The sequence below is a fragment of the Lithobates pipiens genome, unplaced genomic scaffold, assembly GCF_037356315.1.
Source record: "Lithobates pipiens isolate NorthernLeopardFrog02 unplaced genomic scaffold, aLitPip1_a1.2 Scaffold_19, whole genome shotgun sequence".
NCBI lineage: Eukaryota > Metazoa > Chordata > Amphibia > Anura > Ranidae > Lithobates > Lithobates pipiens.
This window is the reverse complement of record NW_027507764.1, coordinates 491,484,872-491,508,182: the sequence shown is the minus strand read 5'-3', so window position 1 is coordinate 491,508,182 and position 23,311 is coordinate 491,484,872. Positions and strand designations below refer to the sequence as shown.

General features: G+C 40.7%; 1 protein-coding gene across 1 annotated transcript in view; it reads left to right on the top strand.

The window, feature by feature from the left end:
* The window catches only part of CALB1 (calbindin 1), a 94,132-nt gene extending 71,418 nt beyond the window's left edge, over positions 1-22,714 (top strand). The window contains exons 7-11 of the mRNA XM_077492998.1: positions 7,766-7,821; positions 9,176-9,215; positions 9,305-9,358; positions 12,587-12,658; positions 14,630-22,714. Of these exons, the coding sequence (XP_077349124.1) occupies positions 7,766-7,821; positions 9,176-9,215; positions 9,305-9,358; positions 12,587-12,658; positions 14,630-14,743 (336 nt within the window). The 3' untranslated portion in view covers positions 14,744-22,714. The remainder of the gene's footprint in view (positions 1-7,765; positions 7,822-9,175; positions 9,216-9,304; positions 9,359-12,586; positions 12,659-14,629) is intronic.
* Positions 22,715-23,311: the final 597 nt, after the last annotated feature.

The following is a 23,311-nucleotide window of genomic DNA, read 5'->3' as shown; positions in this document are numbered from 1 at the left end:
GTGCAAAAAAGCTGCTATCAACGCATGCTTCATACTTTTTGGTGGTCTGTAATCATCAATGACATCCTTTAACTCTTTCAGAGTCCCTTTTCAGAGTCTCTTTCTGCTTATTTTATATCATACTCATCTTTTCTTATTGCCCCAGGTCATTTTAGTTTGAATGTAGTTTGAATGTATTCCATCTGCCCAGACACATACCAGGACAATGTACAGGTCATCACCCTTTTTTCAAGCTTTTATTATGCTGATTTCTGTCATTTCCTTTTTTCATGGATAGGCTCACTGGGCCTACACCTTGGTACCTCTGACCTGGAGGAACACTCTTTGATTTTAGAGTATGCTGCTCATGCTGGGTTGGTTTGCACACCACAATGTGTCCCACCTCTCTTTGTTTTCATTCAGGACTAATGCACAAAGTCGGAAATACTGACGGAAAAGGTCCGATCGGATTATATTGTCGGAAAATCCGATCGTGTGTGGGCTCTATCGGACTTTTTCCGTCAGAAATTCAGACGGAAAAAATTTGAGAGCAGGATCTAAAATTTTCCAACAAAAAAATCAAATCGGATCTTTTCCGATTGTTTGTAGAGAATTCCAATGGACAAAGTGCCACGCATGCTCAGATTAAATTACGAGACCAAACCTATTGGCTTCTAGCCTCTACGTAGTCCCATCATACGCAACGAACGTCACCTCGTTCCGAGCGATCAGATTTTCCGATAACTTTGTTCCAACCGTGTGTATGCAACGACAGTTTTGAACAAAATCCGTCTAAAAAAATCAGACGGATTTTGTGGTCGGAATGTCCGACCGTGTGTACAGGGCATAACACTGTTTGCGACTTCCATTCCTAACCTGCAAGGCATCATGAGCAGCTACTATTTACAAGTAATGCTGCTAACCCACCTGGTCACAAAGCCAATTGGCTCCTGTGCTTTCAGGTCAACCACTCAACAACATTCCCCCTTATGCCTGCAATAGCTGTGTTGCATCAATTTTGGGATGTTTCCATCACTGCCATTACACAGTGTATCTACTGGTTGTTTTGCTATTCACCATTTGCAAACCTGCCCAATAACTGAGGTTCACCTTGGTGGCAGTGGCAGTTCTGATCGGCTACATTTTGTAAGCCACAATCGGATTGGCTTATTTTGTAGGTGAACATGCTAAAATGTATGTAAAATATATGTTGGAGTTTGCAGTAATGATGGTTTGAAATATTAAACATTTAGGACTGACTTATTCATTTCACCTACTTATTACACCGACCTCCTCATGCTGCTGAATGATGTATTATGAGTAGCAGAGCTTAATAAAAGCATGCCGGTTATAGATTAAGAAGGAAGCTGGGTTGTTGAGTTATAGTAGTTAATGGGTGTAGAGAGAGATGTCTTATTAGATGTCTTATTTAAGCTTTATGCTCTGAAGGCAAAGTCATTACAGGCAGTGATACTGCTCTTTGAAAGGCGCTCTCTGCTATTATTAAGTGTCCTAATTCCTAATGAGCAAAACTGCATGTAATTTGAAAAGAGGAGCGCACATGAGACTCCAGCTCCAGGCCGGCCGCATTCACTGCTGCAGTACCGTGTAACATGCATTGGCTATCTACTTTCTGGATCTGCAAAAGGCTTTATTTCACAGCAGTTAAAGGATGGGTAATACTAAACTGAAAGTTAAATGAATAGAAAACCGTTAATCGCATTCATAAATAAAGAAATAAAAGTCCCCCATGTTAAGGTTAAAATATTTAACAATCTATTATATCCTAATTTGCTAATAAGACGAAAGTATATGTAAAAGCAAACACTAAAATTCGATATATGCATTAACATTAATGTAATTCTGAAAGTCATTTTCAATATTTTTAAATCTGCAGCTTTCATTATAATAATACCTGTTGATTCTGCCATGAACGTATTTGCTCAGTCATTCCATCTTATAGAGTTACAATACTCTCTTCCTTTCTCCCAGTTGTGCTGTAACCTTGTCACTGGGCTTCTGATAGAGACTATATCTGTAGTTGTATACTGTAGTTGGTTTACTAAAGGCAAATAGACTGTACACTTTGCAAAGTGCAATTGCCCTCTGCAAGTGCAGTTGCTCCAGAGCTTAGAAAATGTGGTGAATCTTCACTTTGCAAAGAATACCCAATCGCGTCTAAGGAAAATTAAAAAAAACTGCTTTTTTGCTGGCACATGATTGGATAATTAAAGTCAGCAGAGCTTCTGGTCATTTAATAAGCTGTGGAGCAGCTGCTCTTAGAGAGTGCAACTGCACTTTGTAATGTGCACAGTCTCTTTGCCTTTAGTATATCAACCCCAATAAGTGGAAAAATCCCCCTCCTCCTTCAAGACACCTTCACCCCCCACAAGACGTTTTATGAAGAGAGGAGTTGGAGTGAGGCTGGTTGTATGAGAGTCGGTACTGTAAAGCTGGCCATACACTGCGCAAATTCCCTCAGTGGGTGGCCCTGTTGACCGCCTCCTGCCTGAAATGCCCAGAGTGAAACCGGTCAGAAAATTGTTGGCCAAACACCTCCTGCGTCCAATCAGATGCAGCTGGCTAGGCCAGCTGTCAAGAAACAATAGTAGCAGTGGGAAATTCATCCTCCCCACTATGTAACTTGGAAAGGAGAATCTAGTAGATTAAAGAAAAATAAAAAATCTATATGTGTATGGCCAGCTTTACAGCTAAAGGAAGTTGGAAGAAACTACCAATTTTAAGTAACACAGCAGCCACCAATATATTGGTCATACCTCATCAGAGCTGATTGTCTGGTGTATAGCAAATGGAATTTAGATTTAAATACTGAAATATTATCTGACTCTACTTATCTGCGTTTCAATTAAAATTTAGCAATGCCCCCACAAGTAAACCCACATCAATCATGGCATTCAGCAGTGTAATCCACGTCAAACACAATAACCCGTTGCCCCCCAATCTGTACATGCAGCATTCCAGCAGCTAAATGACAGATTCGTAGCTGTGGTAGCTTAAAGCGGTAGCAAACCCAGTTTAAAAAAACACTTACATTCCCGGCATGCCGGAAATGCTAACTTTCACATTGGTTGTGCTCTCAACCAAACTTTCAAACCATCCAATGGCTGGTTTCATAACTGATCACATGTGCAGCATTATGGCAGTTGAAGAATCATTAGAGGCCAAGATGGCAGCTTCCTTGACTGAAAACGATAGAAGGGTTTACTTCCACTTTAAATTTACTGTAAGAAATCTGAGGTGATATGAGCTCATGTCATTGGTCAGATTTGGTCAATGATGTCACCCTGGATTCTGAGTGTAAATGTAACCTACCACAACCAGGAATCTGTCCTTTAGAGGTGGGAATGCAGTGTGCAGCCCACCCCAATTTGGTCACCATTGACTCCACTGGTGCTCAGAGTGTTTTTGAAGATTTTTGGCCTGTTCAGCTGAACTGCCCATAAATCGAACAGAGGCATAAGCACGCAACTCTGTTTTCACATGCCTTCCACTTATTATTCTTATTTATAACTGGCATTGTGTATTGCTGTTTGTTCTTTTGTCTAGTTGATTTTATGGAAACCCCTTCCCACTGCACAGCTGTCAGCATTTAAAAATAGTTTCCAGAGAACCCTTGCTCCTGAAGTGGTATAACTACTCTAATTATTTGTGATACTGTCCTGGAGCATAGCGATGCCATGCCATCATATCAAGTCAAATTATCGCAGATACAAAACTAAATGATTCTAAAAACATTTTTACATTTCCATACTATTCAAGGAAATATTGGAGACAAAAATTGATGGCTGACAGGAAGATAGTTGATACGAAGAATTTAATGAATTGTGAAAATGTTTATTTTGTGTTGTTGGGCAGTAAATAACTGAGAACATTTAGATTAGTGTATAAATAAGGTCATTTCCAGGAATAACATAAGAGGTACAGTATTTCCTGGAAATCAAAGTCAATGGCTTGTTATACATAAGTGACATCGAAGAGCTGTGTGCCAATGACCTTCCATGTCTTTGGTGGTATAGATCTGTTTGTAGATGTAACTCTCCATTTTATTGTTGTCTGGTCCTCCTACTATAAATATCGTGGCTGATGTAGTGGAGCTAAACTCCTAAATATCAACTGTCCCATTAAACTCACTATTTAGTTGCAAAAATTGCACCTCCTTTTACACTGAAAGCCCTTCCCCTCACTGTCAGCCAACGCAGACTGGCCCAGCTCTACAACAGCCATTTTATTCTTGTCCAAATTACTTGGGGGAAAAGGGTGAGCCTACATGCACAGTTTTTGGAAAGAAAATACATTTAGACCTCTCCTTCCTTCTCTGTGGCTGCTAAAGTACCTTTATGTCATCACAGGGTGATGTCATCATAGGGTCTAAGAAATTGATTTTAAAGCTTGAGGTCGAAAGATAAATAGAAAAAAAAATTGGTTTACATCAGGGTAAAGAGAGGCAAAGGAGAAAAAAAATTACCCATAGACAAAACGTAACACTTTGGGGTTGATTTACTAAAGGCAAATAGACTGTGCACTTTACAAATTGCAGTTGCACTCTTTAAAGTGGTTGTACACCTTGCACAACCACTTTTACCAATATGTAAGCTTACATTAAGGCTTACCTGTAGGTGCTGGAAATATCTCCTAAACCTCCACAGTTTAGGAGATATTTACAATAAAGCTGTGCGTCAATGTCATCAGCGCATGCACACTTTAGAAAGGGCAGATCATGCCGTTTCTAAGGGGGTCATGCCATGACTGGCGGCTCCCATGCGCACGTGACTCCGGCCAGTCACAGAGCCACAGTTCGCAGCCCCAGAAGGAAGAGGGGTGAAGATGGACGCTTGCTGCTAGTGGGGACAGCGTTGACATCACAGGCTTCGTTTTCAGGTAAGTGACACATGCATAGTAGCCCATTATTCTTTACCTTTGCAGGGAAATAAAGAGTAAGTAAAACCCATAAGGGTTTACTTCTTCTTTAAGTGCAGTTGCACTCTTCAAGTGCATTTGCTCCAGAGCTTAGTAAAAGGGGTACAGCTTCATTTTGGAAAGAAAACCCAATCACATGCAAGAAAAAAGTAAAATAAAATAAAATAGCAATGCACATTGGATGATGGAGGCCAGCAAAGCTTCTGCTCATTTACTAAACTCTGGAACAACTGCAACTTTCACAGGGCAACTTTGCAAAGTGCACAGTCTATTTGTATTTAATAAATCAACCCCTTTAGGTCTTCCTTCTGAGCATTTATGTGGGTCTCTTCTACTAGGAACATACACCCTTCAGGAGGGATGATGTTTCTCCAACATAAAAGGTGCATTGTAGGAAATCTGGCTGAGTGTGATGATCTGTGATGTTCTGTTGTGTAATGTGCTGACTCCCATTCCAGCTGTTGTATTAATGAGGAATGTTATCTGCTACTTAGCAGCCAGACATGTTCCTTGAATAAACATGAGCAGCTTGTGGATGCCGAACACAATGGGGCCATTCCACCAAGGTGGCTCCCATCTCCCTCATTTATTGATAGTCTGAAATTCTTATTTTAAGTGCCATTCAGACGTGATTCTTCCTCTCCTGTGGTGGTGATGTGCGTTCAAAGGCTCCATCGTTCAAAGACACTGTGTGTCAAAATCTAGCCGAGTGTGCCACTGATTTCCCAACAATGCTTCTCTATTCACATTGAAATGGTACCCTGATGATGTGTGAAATGTGCTCATATGACAGCTTCTGGTGACTGCAATCACAGGATTTCTAGAAAATATTGAAGACTGGATGCTTGGAAACTGTTTAAAAAAATGGCTTAAAAATGCCTTAAGGAAACCTTTTTTTAGTAAATAAAAGTAATATGGAAGAATGCTTAAAGTGCATATAAACCCTAACAATAAACGTCTCTTATTTGCTCCCTCGTCTGTTAAATATACAATTAAAAGTTTTTTGTTATAAATGTTCAATAGGTAAAAAAATACCTACTGATGATGTAAGAAATCCAGTGCTGTCCTGTGTTCCCTGTATTCTGCACTATAATCACAAAAATATTATCAGGGAGTCTATTAAAAAAAAAAAGAACACCTCTCCCATACGTTATGGAGGTGAGATGAGGGGGAAGTGTTCTGTAGTCTTAACACACTTTTGTCCTTGGGTGACAACACTGCTCTTCCATAGATACAGTACAGTGTGTGAGCATTGACACCCTAGGACAGGAAATGTGTTTACTGTAGATGAAATTAAAGGAAAAAAGAATCCTACAATAATAACAGAAATGCAGCCACCACATTTAAGGACTGCCAGCTACAATATATTACATTATTATTCTTGGGTTTAGATACACTTTAAAGAATAAATACATTCATAGAGAGGACCTATAGTTTTGGGGAAAATTATATTTGGCCCTGTACTTGCTTTTATTCGGCCTCGGGACATTATTCCTTCCACGGATACAAGGCACTATTCCTCCCTTTGACACCAACAATGGGGTATTATTCCTCCCCCAACACCAAAAATGACATACATTTTTCCACTGACACCAATAACGGGGCACTATTCCTTCTACTGACACCAACAATGGATCACTATTCCTCCCACTGACACCAACAATGGATCACGATTCCTCCCACTAACACCAACAATAGGGCACTGTTCCTTTCACTGACACCAATGATGGGGCACTGTTCCTTTCTTTGACACCAACAATGGGGCACTATTCTCCCCACTGACACCAACAATAGGGGCACTATTCCTCCCACTAATACCAATGATGGAGCACTATTCCTTCCACTAATAGGAAATGACAGAGCACTATTCCTTCCACTAATACTAATGATGGGGGCTCTATTCCTCCCACGAATACCAATGATGGGGCTCTATTCCTCCCACTAATACCAATGATGGGGCTCTATTTCTCCCACTAATACCAATGATGGGGCACTATTCCTTCCACTAATACCAATGATGGGGCACTATTCCTTCCACTAATACCAACGATGGGGCACTATTCTTTCCACTGATACCAATGATGGGGCACTATTCCTCCCACTAATACAAACGATGGAACACTATTCCTCCCCACTAATACCAATGATGGGGCACTATTCCTCCCACTAATACCCATGATGGGACACCATTCCTCCCACTAATACCAATGATGGGGCACTATTCCTCCCACTAATACCAATGATGGAGCCCTATTCCTCCTCCTAACTACAGGGATGTTGCTCCCATTGACCACAAAGATCTACTCCCGCTGGCCACAGTCTAGCCCACCTGAAGTCTGAAGGATAGTTTAGTTTAGAAAGTTTGGAGATCTCTACTGTATAGGAAGAAGGCAGAGAATATATGCAATACCCTTTTTTCATTTACAGTGACTTTAAAGGGAATGTGTAGTTGTTTTGTACACATTTTCTTTATTCATCAGGAATAGCAGTAAAAATACACAAAAATCTATTTATTTTGTGTTTTCCTATATAGCCAGCAGGTGGAGATTTTTGGCTCATGCTTTTCAAGTACATACAACCACATGCGCACAATGACAGCATCTGAGCAGTGACTCCTTTCCATTTATTCTTTAATGGATTTCCCCCTATAAGTTTATTCTTTTTGGGTCTTTGCTATAAAGAAAAACAAGTTTTGTTGATAATATACATGCCCATTTGCTGTCTATATAAAATAAAATCTGAAGACACCTGTGAAAAGGCAAAATGAGAAGGGATATGCTGGTTATCAAAGTATTATATGTGCTGTGTGTAGAAGATTTACAGTCTCATTTTCTTTTTTCATTTCCAGCTGAGGATGTTTGATTCAAATAATGATGGAAAACTAGGACTTACAGAAATGGCACGGTAAGAGTAGAAATGAAAGGTTATAGGTCTGTCTGAATGTCCATTAAGCCATTCACAGCCATGAACATTGCACCCTAGAGTGCAGCAGTAAACATTAGATGCCACTTTTATGAATACCTTGGTAACCTTGTTGTGTGTTGCGATTGGCACTCAACAAGAACAGTGCAGTACATCAGGAAGGTAGAATGTATGAGTGCTATGTGGACAGTGGGGGATATACAGTGTGAAGAAAAATTCTGATGTGGTTAAACGCGGCTTAACACTGTATACAGCATTAAGCCACGTCAAGCATTTTTTTTTGACATGTCAAAATGAATGGTTCCCTATGAGAGCCGTCTTAACTGATCTGACTTTCAGCCCACTGATGTGAATAGAAGTAGCATCCAAGTTGGATCATCATGATCCAACATGTGGCATGCTCTGAGGATCTTGAAGTGGAACACCATGGCAAAAAACAAAACAAACAAAAAAACGGCGTGAGGTCCCCCCGGAATCATACCAGGCCCTTTGAGACCGGTATGAATCTTGAAAGGGAACACCACACCGTTTTTTTATTTTCTGGCATGGGGTTTCTTCTCAGAAATCATACCAGGCTGAAGCGTGGTCTTGGGGGGGACCCCACGCCATTTTTTTAATATTTTGGCATAGGGTTCCCTTCCTCCCCAAAATCCATACCAGACCCTTATCTGAGCATACAGCCCGGCAGGTCAGGAAAGGCGGAGGGGATGAGTGAGCGCCCCTCCTGGACCATACCTGACCACATGCCCTCAATATAGGGAAGGTGGGTGCTTTGCGCCCCCCACTCCAAAGCCCCTTGTCCCCATGTTGATAGGGACAAGGGCCTCTTCCCAACAACCCTAGGCGGTGGTTGTGGTGGTCTTTGGGCAGGGGGCTTTAACAAGGGGGGCTCCAGATCCTGCCTCCCCATGTGAATAAGTATCCCTATCTATTCACCCCAAAAAAAGGCATTAAAGTGTAAATAAAAACAAGAGTTGGTTTTCACAAGCCTTTTATTAAAAATCTTCAAATGTATCTTCTCCCCTGGTGGTGTGTTTTTCCTCCTGTCTTCTTCCTCCAGTCTTCTCCCTCTGGTGATGTATTCTTCCTGTGGTCTTCTCCCTCTGCTTCTCTCTTCTCTGCCACCGACCCGATCCTTCTTCGACGCTGTCTCCTGTTTGCCAGCTCCGTTCTCTGACGGTTCTTATATAGCCATGGGTGTGGTCATCCGGTGATGCCACCACAAGCCTCTGCCCCTTGTGACGGCCTTTTTGAAAGTGTTGATTGTGTGAAATATTTACTAACTATTTATAATTTTAAGCTGCATTCTTGGTAATGTGTTGCATTATTCTCATAGGTTACTACCTGTACATGAAAATTTCCTTCTTAAATTCCAGGTATGAATCACGTTTTACACCTACACAGCAATATGATGTTAAAGCAGCAGTTTATTCTAAATGTATTCCTTTTATCCTTTCATTTTTAGGAAGTCAAGATGTGTAACAAAGAGTTCAATAAGGCATTTGAATTATATGATAAGGTATGATAAGATAATTCTATATTTTTTTATTGTAGTGTTGTTTATGTAGATTCTCTACCACAGTCCAGTTATGTGCACCATAAAGAATTCATACGCAAATAAATTTGATTTCAAACTAAAAATGCATTTTTACTTACAAATATTTCTTTACTTTATATAATTTTAAAAACAAATTAAATAGTTTAGGGCCGGTTTGCTTGCATTCAGGCATGTTGTGTTAGGCTGGGCTGTATTGCACTTGGTAAATGGCAAATATAGTGAAGGCTCCAATCTCCAGTGGTACATTGCTGCCCATTTTGGTAATGGAGGTACCTTATGGTGCACGACAAAGCAACAACACGCGTACTGCAGTAATGCACAGATCTTACCATGCATTACCGAAAGGCATATTTGTAACAGGTCTTTAGAGGTTGAAGCGTTTAGTGCATTATAACACCTTATATGTCCCCAAAAGGATCAAGAGAAAAGTAATAAGGAACAGAGGGACTTGGTTCCAGAAGAGGGACTTTCCTTACAATAGAGGTGCAGTTGAGAGCTGTGAAATACTTTCAGAATATAAATTTTTGCCTAAATAACTAGTTGAGGGTAATACCTTTAATAGATAACTGCCAGAAATAATAGCAATCTTTCAAAGGGCTTCTTCAGCTGAACAAGGGGAGCTTGCTGTGCTTTACATTTGAAAGGTTTTACCGTCAGATACTTTTGTTATTTATACAAAAAGTTATATTCTGAACTATTCTATAGAAAATATGAAACCGCCTTTAAATAAAAACATATAATACAATATACGGTATTTAATTCCAAGTGGATTAAATAATGTCTTTGCTGTTTGCTAACACTTTGTGAGTACAATTGATTCAAGATGGATTTTCATATTTTTAGCTTATTAATGAACTGTTCACAAACCCACATCCTCCAACTTACAGTAGAACATTTTCCCTAAGATGGCATCAGGCTGAACATTTAAACTTACACAACATCCTCTAGAGGCTCATAGCAAAGTGTTGTTTACTGCCTGATTAAGTGATGTACAAAAAAAGTCCCATTGATTTTTTTTAAACATTTGCAACGCTGTTCCCAAATTTTTTTCAATTTTTTTACACAAATAAAGCTTTCTTTTGGTGGTATTTAATCACTGCTGTTTTTTATACCAAAAAAAGACCAAAACTTTTGAAAAAACAAATGTTTTTATTTTTATTTTAATAAATAATTTTTCTCCTTTGCTGATGTGCACTGATGAGGCTGGACTGATTGGCACTAATAGGCTGCAATGGTGGGCACTGAAGAGATGGTACTTAAGGGCACTGATGAGGTGGCACTGATGAGGAGGCACTAATATGCAGCACTGATATGCTGCACTGATAGGCGGCACTGATGGACACTGGTAGGTGGCACTGATAGGCAACACAGAAAGGCAGCACTGATGGGTGGTATTGATGAGCAGGCACTGAAAGGCAGGACTGACTTGCATCACTGATGGGTGCAGATTGGCCTCACAGATGGGCACAGACTGGTATCACTGCTGAGCACTGTTGGGGCTGCACTGATCATCAGGGTACTGATGATCAGTGCCTTGATTATCTGTGCAGGTCTCCCCTGTGAGGAGATATGAATGATTGGCTCTCCTCTCCTCACACTCTGCCAGTGTGAAACGAGAATAGCCAGCAACCGGCATTTCCTTGTTTACCTGTGATCAACTGGGCACAGCTGATCACAAGGGTAAAGAGCCGCGTCATCAGCTCTTTACCGAGATTGGGGTTGCGGCATGTCCCAGCGAGGCTGGGGCGATGTCATATGACATCGTAACAGAACAACAGAGCATCCTGCCCATCATCATTTGTCTATACGGAGGGCGGGAGGTAGTTAAAGGTTCAGAGTAGTATAAAATGTTTTTGTCTAATTATAAAGCTGATGTTGATCTGTATATAAAATGTAGCACCCTCCAAGATAGGTGCTAGGATTTGGTAAATTTAGTTCTGGCTCACTGTAATCATTGTGGCTGTGTGGATTGTTCTGCTCTGTTCCATGTCTCAGTGGCTGCGAGATTGACTGATTTCCACTGGCTGGTCCAGAAATGTTCTGGAAGTTAGTGAGCAGAAGGAGTCTAATCAGCAGCATATTCATGCATCCCTGGCCAATCCCTGGGGAGAGATGCCCAAATGGTGACTGGGAGTGTGTATAAATACTATGGGACTGAGAGCAGCCTGGTCTTTTTACCTGAGGAGCTACACTAGCAACAGCATAGTTAAAGGCACTTCCTGTTATAGGGTGACAACACTCTGTCTTTGTCTCCCAATCATGTTCCTGTGCTGTCAGACTGTCACATGGGCTTCTCCTGGAGACTACAACTGGTACATTATACAGGCATGGTCACTGTTGTCACTATTAGGAAATCGATACTATTAAATGCTATGCATCTATTCATGAAGTGAGTACAAATAGACTGGAAGTGACTGAAATGAGACAGCCGGAGGTCTGCAGCACTGATACAACCAATGATCAAAATTACCAGTGAAAATTAAGTGTCTTTAAAGCGGTGGTCTGCCTGCCCCTTTAATAATTAAAAGTCAGCAGCTAACCATACTGCAGCTGCTGACTTTTAACATTAGGACACTTACCTGTCCTGGAGTCCAGCAATGTCGGCACCACAGCTGATGTTTCCATTGGCTGGTTGGGTGCTGCCGTCGCCATTGCGGGTAAGGGAACCCGGCAGTGTAGCCTTACGGCTTCACGACTGGGTCCCTACTGCGCATCCGTGAAGCGTGCTGCACTCTCTTACTGGCCCGGCTGAAAGGGAGGACCGAGCTACTCGCGTAATTTGCCGCGGCCCAGTATCCCGGAAGTGGGCACAGGGTACCCGTAAAAAAAAGGTATCCCCTCCCCCTGGGAGGGGGAATTAGATAAGCGGAAGTTCCACTTTTGGGTGGAACTCTGCTTTAAATAAAAAAATTGGAAAGATATCCTCCAGCTGAAAACAGACATACATTGAGCATTTCCTCTCGCTGTCCCAGGAGTCCATCTTTGTCCATTGCTGTGTGGAGCATGCAGTTTCCGAGCTATGACTCTCTGACTTCATAAAACAAGGGACTTCATTAAACTTTAGAGTCCATTAAATTTAAAGTAAAAATTCTTCGCTGAGCTCATTTGCATGAAGCTCAGACTGGAAGGCAGCAGCGCAGCACATTAAATGCACGTCTTTCACTTGACGGCTTTCCATTTATCTTGCAGGACGGCAGTGGCTATATAGATGATAATGAATTGGACGCCTTGCTGAAAGATCTCTGTGAAAAGAATAAAAAGGTAAAGCTCTGACTTTTATTTTTGGAAATTATAATTTGGTTTGAAATTAGGTTTTAAAAACCTGACTAATTTATGAAGAGGGATAAAGAGAAACCTGTAATTGGTAGAGACACATTAAGTCCCTTGAGCCATTGTAATGCAGATACAAGTGCTGCTTAAAAATGATATGAAGACAAATGGATGGGCCTTTTGAATAGGGCAGTGCAAAGAGCAATGATGATGTGCAAGGTACAGTAACCCTAAACAATGTAGTCAGTTTTTAGCAACTGTTTTTCTCATTGCGGGGCTTTTGATGCTCAAAACAAGTGTAAAATTTGTGTTTTATCCTTATATCCCTAACCTTAAAGGACAGCTTCACTTTTAGTAAAGTTGTCCTTAAAATGTCTCCCCACCTTCTTCCACAGCCACCTACCAAAATATTTACCTTCGGCCTAACTTCCTAGTTGTTTGGACATAATACCGAAGAATTCCTGCCCATGACCAGCTCTTACTGCACATTCACACCACCTGACCCATTTCTTTTTTTGGCTGGGCCACAAAGCCAAGTGGCTATTTTGGTTTGATTGTTTAGTATACTGTAGATTACTGCACTATGCACTTACATACTGCATATAACTTACAAGGCTGAAAAAACTGCCATCAATTCTGGCAAGTTGGGTGCACAAGAAAACCTCCCCGGGTTTGGCCATTTTTTCTGTCCTCAAATGCAGCCAGGCCAGTTCCTTGGTTCATAATATTACCCTACTTTCTTTATTGGTTTTTCCTGTTTTCCTTATTTTTATATTTAATAAACTAAACCTGCCTATGCCATAATATAATTAAATAGGCTGTAGGACTACATTGTATCTAGTTATTCCTGTATTTATGTCCTAAGTGCCTTGAATACCACTGAGCTGTACTATAACAAGAAAAATGCAATACTTCATATTAGTCACAAATTTACTTATTCTATTTGGCTCCTTACTGTGAATTGTGACCTTGATACCTAATAGGACTGTGTTGCAGACAGGCTTTTGATAATACTAGAAACTGTTGAAGTTTGCATGTTATAGAGGTTCGGAACTACGGGGATGCTGGATAGGTCTTCTAAACACATGTGGATGGATCACCTGTGGCGCTGTACCCAGATCAATACTACTAATGAAGGGGCTGATTTACTTTGATTTGGTTTGTAGATCATCATCTTTGCATTTTCTTGCATTTGATCATTCACTGTAGTCCAAGTGTTTCTAGCCTGACTTACTTTAGTTGCAAGAAAATTATCCAGTCCTTAAATTAATGCAGTAGGTCATTCCTAGAAATTGATGCATGCTTCCCTGTGATAAGAGTTATCAACTGACAAGCTAATGATCAAGATGTAAAAGAGAATATTGCCACCAAGATATAGTTGCAAAAAAGGGGGTTAGTAATGAGCTCCAGAAATTGCTACTGTTGGGGAACTTGTGTAGTATGCAAATTACACCCAGCTACACTGCACAGATCAACAGTTTCCTAGTCATAAGGCTACATCTTGATTCACTATTTCTCTATATTATATGTTGAGCCCATGAGAGCTTGTACAGGGAAAAGCTTAAAGTAACCCTTAGACAAGTGTGTGAAGCCTATTGCATTAGGTTGTATGCCACAAATGTATTAAAAGATGGACAGTGTTAGTAGGGCAATGGATGGTGTCAGTAGAGCAGTGGACTTGTCAAGTAGGGCAGGGGTTGATGTCATTTTTTGAGGAGCCCCAATGGGTGAAATATCAGCAGGGGGAATTTGTGCCACACAGGGTGATTAGGGTGTGCCCTGGACAGCCAGGGAAATGTCAGGGGTAAGGAAAGGTGAAGTCTGGCAATAAAGTTAACCCTTTGCTCTGCATGGGCATAGTTCACTTTAAGAAAATGTCGCAAACATTGGCCTGTATGCAAACTAGAATAATTACTTGATGAACTAAACTGGATTATAAAGCATTGTCCATTCTTTAAATAGGATCTAGACGTTAACAGCATCCCGACATACAAGAAGAATATCATGGCTTTGTCAGACGGTGGAAAGCTGTACAGAACGGAGCTGGCTCTAGTCCTCTGTGCTGATGAAAACTAGCAACTCTCCTGGATCTTCCAATAACTGTACCGGATAGGCACTAGAAGTCTTAAACTTTGCTATTTTTTATCTGTAAATCTAAATCACATAGAGCAAATTAGCCAGAATGTGCTGCAAATTATTCTTTTATTTTCTTTTTCATTTGGTTTGTTTCTATACTGTTTGTAATGTACAGTTTTTGTAACTATAAGGTAGGAAAATAAGAGAATGTCTTTGTCAGAGATAGAATGTATATCTGTACATTGGTAAGGGTTGTGATATGCTTGGACAAACAATTTTTAGTTTGGGTGGAACATTGTACATGAAACCCTGGCTTTTGCGGCAATACACGTTCTTGCATGTCCTGACAGCCATTTTTAAGAGAACTAGTCATGATTTGGCTTATGCAAGAATCAGAATAATTTAGTCTTAAAATATGATAACTCTGCATTCTATGACAAATTTAAATGTACCCCTTTATATAAATAGAAAGATCAGGATGCACACCGATGACATCCTCAAACTCTGGTTTAATTTATTAAGCAGGCTAAGATGATATCCAACACACACTGCACACCTCCCACCTCAAGCCACGCTCCAAGGTGTTTCACCCACAACCAGCCTTAGTCATGGGGCCTAAGCCCTGTCTAAGCCCTGCTGTCGGTGAAACATGTTGGAATGTGGCTTGAGGTGGGAGGCGTGCAGTGCACTGCGTGTTGGATGTCATCTTAACCTACTCAATAAACTATACTGGAGTTCAAGGATGTCATCGCTGTGTACCCTGTTCTTTCTATTTGCAAGTGATGTGGACCAGGCTCCTGATGAAACCAAAAATAGAGGCGAAAAAGGGGAGCTTAGAAGCAGATCACATAAATTACCCCCTTTTTAACTTTATCAAATTTGAGGTTGACTCAGAGTGAGAGAGGAGAGACCACCTGAGATCTGACACTTACTGTTCCATCAACTATCTGAACTATAGAGATAGCAAATGCTGTCTTCCAGCTCTTCAACATTATTATGCACAGAGCCATGTAGTTGCCTATATTCCTGATTTTACATTGCCCTGTAATGTGACCTCTAACTACTGGGGCCTAGAATGATCAGAGTAAGTTAATCTAAATAAGGAATGAAATAAAAGCCCTTTCTAAGCAAGCTTAGCAATTATAATAGTCTAGGACTCAATATTCAGATAATTTCATAAGACTGGTTCTCTTTAAAAAAATTGAATTTGAAAATCCACTTAAAATAAAAAGAGAGGAAAAATATATTGAATTCATTAAAAAATATAAACAAACAGCAAAATGTCTACAAGCCAAATTAAGGTTCTTCTGTGGCGCAGCAATGATTATCAAAGTGGCATGATTTACAGAAATGAAACCCATGGCAACACAGGAAAAGCACACATGTGCCATGTAGATAATATCTCTTATAGGTAAATGAACCCATAAAATCAATGCTAAAGTCACTAAGGTCATAAAAGCGTTTGTTAACCCCATAAAAAAAGTGGATCCTGTTCCTTTAAAGCATTTTATACAGCACAGTACTTGTGTTGTGTCATTTGGCCCCCTGTAACAGCTGGAATACCTGGCTGATCTTGGCAGTTTTTGCCCTCGCCTCTGTAAACTGACCACAGTGCTGCTGAGCCCTGACACCGTGGTCAATTTACATGCCTCTGTCTTCTGCAGCTCTCCTGTCCTCCTATGTGCTCCTCTGTCCTCCTCCCTGCCTGTCTGCCCCTGTGTCAGTGCCAGCCCCCTCTGCTCCTGCTGCTCTCATAACTGTTAAAACTTTATATAAGCCCCTCTGTGCTCCTGTGTGTGTGCTTTATTAAAAAAATGCCTCCCTTACCGGACTTCACAGCGGTTCGCTGAGATCACGTGACCAGGCGGCTTTTTCTCTCCCCTCCTCCTCATGTCCTGGCTCTGCCACAGCATCTGTCAATCTTGGCCCTGCCACAGCATCTGTCAGCCGGGCAGAGGAGAGAGCCAGCCAGTGACATGATTGCAAGGAAGTGCTGCGAAATCCGGTAAAGGAGGCATTTTTTTAATAAAACACACAGTCAGGAGCACTTGTTATTAGGACACAGATGGGCTTATTTAAAGTTATAAAAGCGGGTTAACAACCACTTTAAGTTGGAATAAATGTCCAGTTTAAACACTTCAGACATATTTCTACAGTAGTACTGATCAATTTACTGAGTTTTTGTTGTGATGTGTCACCTTCTTAAAATCATATTTGCCATTGAGATTAGCCCACACATTTGCCCAATTTAACAATATTCGCAATCATAGCTCACCGTCTGAATTTTCCCATTTTTCAATAGGAAATCTAGCTAAAATTTCACATATTTATAGCTCAGATAATGATGTATTGGCCATCCACAATTACTGTCTTTGCCACTCGCTACATGCCAGTTACTGCTTTTCTTAATGATTTCCTATAGAGACTGTGCTCAGTACTTCCAAGTCTGTGTTTGTGGCAAAATTCATTGAGCTTTAACTGCACTACAAAGATTTTTCTACTCCGCTGCTAGAAAAGCATATAAAACCTGCAAAAGTTAAGGGAAAACATGGGCGAAAAGGAGACTTATATATGGCCATAAGGGCCGCCATCTTGGAACTTGATGGAGAAAACTTTAAAGGCTTTTTGCACTCTACTGGGGTATAAAGAGACCCATTCAGCACCCTCTTCCATACCTTTGGCCCTCATAACATCTGCAGTAAATGTGCTTTGCAAAAACACTACTGGTCCACAATATTGACCTTTTTAAAGCTTTATCTATTTGGGCGTCATAATTGCTGCCCCCCCCTGTATTGGTGGGAACGCTACTTTGTTTTTTCATTGGCACGCGTCTGCCATGACATAGGGAATACCTAGTTCACTAAGTTCTGAAAAGCCACATGAAACTATGCCAGGACCTCTTTATTTCTAAGCTGCTAATCCTGTTACAAAATACTGCATGCACACTGACTGAAGGGATGAGAGTATGTGGGTGGCAGCTGAAGCCTGTCTACCTTTGTTTAAAGATGCACAATTTATGGCTGCTTGTACAAATATACACTGATAAGGAACTTATTTATGGCCTCAGTTTTTCTCTTTTTTTTTTTAACCTATCTAGTGCTGTGCACACATTCATGAATGTAAAAAATAATGGTCCTTTGCCTTAAAGTCAGGTGATGATTCTTAGCCTATCAGTCTATTTATTAAAGGATAAATGCACTTGAAAAAAATAAAACCCCACTGTTGACCTCCACATCAAAATAAATCAGACACTACTGCAGCTGTCAGCAAATTCTGCTATATGCTCTCATGTAACCAGCACAGTGTTTATAACGGGCTCTTCTACCTCCCATTTGTATAGGGTGCTTACAGTTTAGATGATGTGTGACTGACAAGCCATAACAAACATTGGCAGCATGATTGGCACCTGTGCCAAAGTAGTCACAGCAACTGCCTTTATTCCCTTGCATTCTTTGCTCACTGTGGATCCCATTATTAAAAAATGACAGGAAGAAGCACTGAGGTCCTCAAACCTTGTCCTGGCCCTGGACAAGTTGTACTGTGAACAGCGGCATTCATCAATTTCTGTGATGCAAGCTTATTAGCTCTTTTCTAGGCTGGTGGGTTGCAGAATTTCATTTTTCATTCTACATGTGCACTTATACCGTATCATTACCATGGAAAGGCAAAATTAGGGAAGAGGGAGGAAATTCCTTAGAACGGGAAGGGTGGGGGGAAGTATAGGAAATGAATCGCTACTGCAATTTTCCTTTTCCAGTGCCTATCCAAGGCAGAAAAAAATATGGTGGTAAGCAGCAAGCTGCCTTGACATCTTTGTATATAGATTCAAGATGAAAGAGGATGATATACATCTTTATGGTGTTTAAAAACATGAACATTATAACTCTGGAGAATAATACACAGATCTCTAGGCAATATATGGAGCTGTGTAGCCTTAAAGTCCTATGGCCATAGACAGTATAAAATAGCCTGGGGGACACTATGACACATAGCGGAAATGGGAAACTAAAATGAAACATACTGAGAGAAATACATAGCCTATCTTTGCTTACTGCCTTCTGTAAAAGCTAGTTCCCTGGTTCCAGTGGTTCAAATAGTCTATCTTTATTGCTTTTTTCTTCATTTCTTTTTTTGTCTGAGTAGAGACCTATGTTACTCCTACATCACCAGCATGTCCTGGTGATGACCATTGTCAACATGAAAGAAAGTGATAGAGGAAAAGCCCAAATTTTACAATTCTCACCAAAACAGTGTTGTGTGAAAATCTTCCAATGAGTTTACCTGTTCTGGTGACAGCTGTCTAAGCCCCTGTACACACGGTCGGAGATTTCCACAACCAAATCCGTCGGATTTTGCCCGTCGGATTTTGTCCGTCGGATCTTGTCCGAAACTGTTGCATACACACGGTCGGAGAAAGTTGTCGAAAAATCTGATCTTTCAGAACGTGATGATGTAATTTCTTTACGATGGGACTACATTCAGGCTATTAGCCAATAGCTTTGATGTAGGAATTTGATCTGAGCATGCGTGGCACTTGGTCTGATCAAAATTCTCTACACATGATTGGAGTATGTCCGACCAGCCCAGTTGGTCGGGAAATATTTCCAACATGTTGGAAAATTGGGTCCGAAGGATATTCCGACGGAATCAGTCCAATGCATACCACACACAGTCGGATTATCCGACGACACGGTCCGATAGGACACATTCCGACGGATTCTCCGACCGTGTGTACAAGGGCTAAGAGAACATCCTCCTTTTCCTTACTTTGGAGAAACTCTGTCTCAGTTCCTGTTGTGCCTGAAGCGCAAAAGGTGAAGGGACACCTCCCCAAATGTGACATATACAGCAAGAAAAAGAAAATCATAGGGTTTCTAACCATTCCTTACTCTTTACTCTCTACTTAATCTAAAACAACACAGAGAGGTTTTGAGTGAAGGTACACTTTAAACAGATTATGCCAAGATTAAAATATGGACAAGCCACGGCTGAATTGTTTTTGGAAGTGAAGGCTCCAGGTCTGCATGCTTATTTATTCTTCAAGTGGTTCTAAGGGCAAACTTTTTTTTTACCTTAATGTGTTCTATGCATTAAGGTAAAAAACCTTCCATGTTCAGCTGTCCCCCCCCCCCTTATGCCCGATGTCAATCCAGCACTGTGCCTGAGAGCAACATCGCTATTGGCTCCTACTGCTGTCAATCACAGCCTGTGAGGAAAGGGCAAGGCTGACTTGCACTGTGTGTGTCAATGGACACACAAAGTGTGGCTCAGGAGGGAACCCACATGACTGCCCACCATAGGTAGCGACTTAATATAAGAGCACTCGTGATGGGGGGGGGGGCTTAACCATTAGCATCGGCAGGGGACCTGAGAAAAGGAGCATCAGGGCTGCTCTGTGCAAAACCAGAAAATAAGTATAACATGTTTGTTATAATATATATATATATATATATATATATATATATATATATATATATATATATATATATATTACAGTATCTCACAAAGAGTGAGAATACAACTCTCACATTTTTGTAAATATTTTATTATATCTTTTCAAGTGACAACACTGAAGAAATTATGCTTTGCTACAATGTTAAGTAGTGAGTGTACAGCTTGTATAACAGTGTAAACACACAGCCATTAATGTCTAAACCACTGCCAACAAAAGTGAGTACACCCCTAAGTGAAAATGTCCAGATTGGTCCCAATTAGCCCTTTATCCTCCCTGGTGTCATGTGGCTCATTAGTGTTACAAGGTCTCAGGTGTGAATGGGGAGCAGGTGTGTTAAATTTGATGTTATCGCTCTCACTCTCTCATACTGGTCATTGGAAGTTCAACATGGCATCTCATGGCAGAGAACTCTCAGAAAATCTGAAAAAAAGAATTGTTGCTCTAAATAAAGATGGCCTAGGCCAGTGATGGTGAACCTTGGCACCCCAGATGTTTTGAAACTACATTTCCATGATGCTCGACTACATTGCAGAGTGCATGAGCATCAAGGGAAATGTAGTTCCAAAACATCTGGGGTGCCAAGGTTCACCATCACTGGCCTAGGCTATAAGAAACTGAAGCTGCAGCATGGTGGCCAGGACCATACAGTGGTTTAACAGGACAAGTTCCATTTAGAACAGGCCTTGCCATGGTCCACAAAAGAAGTTGAGTGCACGTCCTCAGTATCATATACAGAGGTTGTGTTTGGTAAATAGACATATGAGTGCTTGCAGCATTGCTGCAGAGGTTGAAGGGGTGGGGGGTGGGGGGTCAGCCTGTCAGTGCTCAGACCATACGCCGCACACTGCATCAAGTTGGTCTGCTGGTTGTCATACCAGAAGGAAGATTCTTCTAAAGATGATGCACAAGAAAGCTGGAAACTGTTTGCTGAAGACAAGCAGACTAAGGACTTGGATTACTGTAACCATGTCCTGTGGTCTGATGAGACCAAGATAAACTTGGTTCAGATGGTGTCAAGCGTGTGTGGCGGCAACCAGGTGAGGAGTACAAAGACAAGTGTGTCTTGCATGCAGTCAAGCATGGTGGTGGGAGTGTCATGGTCTGGAGCTGCATGAGTGCTGCCGGCACTGGGGAGCTACAGTTCACTGCGGGAACCATGAATGCCAACATGTACTGTGACATACTGAAACAGAGCATCATCCCCTCCCTTTGAAGACTGGGCCGCAGGGCAGTATTACAAAATGATAACAGCCCCAAGAACACCTCCAAGGCGACCACTGCCTTGTTAAAGAAGCTGAGGGTAAAGGTGATGGACTGGCCAAGCATGTCTACAGACCTAAACCCTATTGAGCATCTGTGGGGCATCCTCAAACGGAAAGTGGAGCGCAAGGTCTCTAACATCCACTAACTCTGTGATGCCATTATGAAGGAGTGGAAGAGGACTCCAGTGGCAACCTGTAAGGCTCTGGTGAACTCCATGCCCAAGAGGGTTAAGGTAGTGCCGAAAAACAATAGTAGCCACACAAAATAGTGATACTTTGGGCCCAATTTGGACATTTTCACTTATTTCACTTTTGTTGCCAGCGGTTTAGACATTAATGGCTGTGTTATGAGTTAAGGGGACAGCATATTTACACTGTTACACAAAAATATGAGGAGTGTATTCACTTTTGTGAGATACTGTATATATATTTTTGCCTTTACAATCATTTTATTTACTAAGTGAATCACTGACCCAAAACAAGCATAGCCCAATGCCCAACATACATGCCAAGTCAGTCACTCAGTAAAGAGTGAAAGAGACAAACTTGGCACATAGACCTCTAAAAATAAGTCGCCGGTAGCATCTCCCATAATTATATCATAAAAAGGTCCACATACAGCACTAGAACCTTAAACTACATGCATCAAATACATACAGCAATACTGTGCACACACTATGGATCTATTTTGCTATAGAGTCAGAGAATTTATTTTACAACTGTTTCTATATTGCTTGCAGCAACCTTTTGTAACTTAAGTTGGCATCAAAGATTTGCATGTTAAACTAATCTGGAGTTTTAACGGTAATATCACCACTTTGAAACAAGATACATAAAGGCAAATGCTGTGCAGAAACACATAGCAACCACAATATGTAATTTATCTAAAGAGTACAAAGGACAATGAAAGATTATCTTTGGTTGCTATAGACTATTTGCACATTGCTACATGCCTCTATATTAAATCAGTAAAATAGAATCACACACGTGTATAAACAGATGTATTCTATCATAAAGTGTATGTGCCAGCCAAGCAGCTAATGTCAAAACAAGTATGACGTTACTGGCTACATACATGGAATGGTCTGCAGAATTCTGAATAGTTGGTCATGTAGAATGCACAGCCCCTTTGATAAAGACGCTTTCTAAATGTGATTTGCACTGATCTGCAGATCCTGACAAATACTCAAGTGAAACAATATTTTCCACAATGTTCTCTGTATTCTCTAAATAAAATTCAGTGCACAAAACCCAGATTGTGTGGCTGTTGCTGTTTCTTTTTGATAATTTTTATTGTAGTTTTAGTAATAGCAAATATTTACCAGGAAAACAATTACAGTACTAACAACTTCACTTTACAAGGTATGTAAAAATGAGAAAATCCTGTTGCGCAATACCTCGCTAGGAGAACTGAGTATAAACTATAGAAAGCTGCTCACATATAAAAGTGTTCTCTCCACTCAAAATAGAAATACAGGGGGTGTTTTATGTGGCGCTAACTAAATTAATACTAAAAAATTATATTATATTTTTATATTTATATTTTATTATAATAAAAAATTATTATTATTTTAGTAAGACTATTTTTTTGTATTAATTTAGTTAGCGCCACATAAAACACCCCCTGTACTTTACAAGGTATGTTTTTCCATATATGGTGAATAGTCAATTGAAAGCAAAGAACAGGGGTTACAAGAAAAAAGATGAAAAAGGTTTCGCCAGCAGTGTTGCTTTTTCCTCGAATCCTTGGCCCACCTTATGCCGTGTACACACGATCGGATTTCCCGACAACAAATGTTGCATGTGAGCTTGTTGGTGGAAAGTCTGACTGTGTGTACTCTCCATCGAACA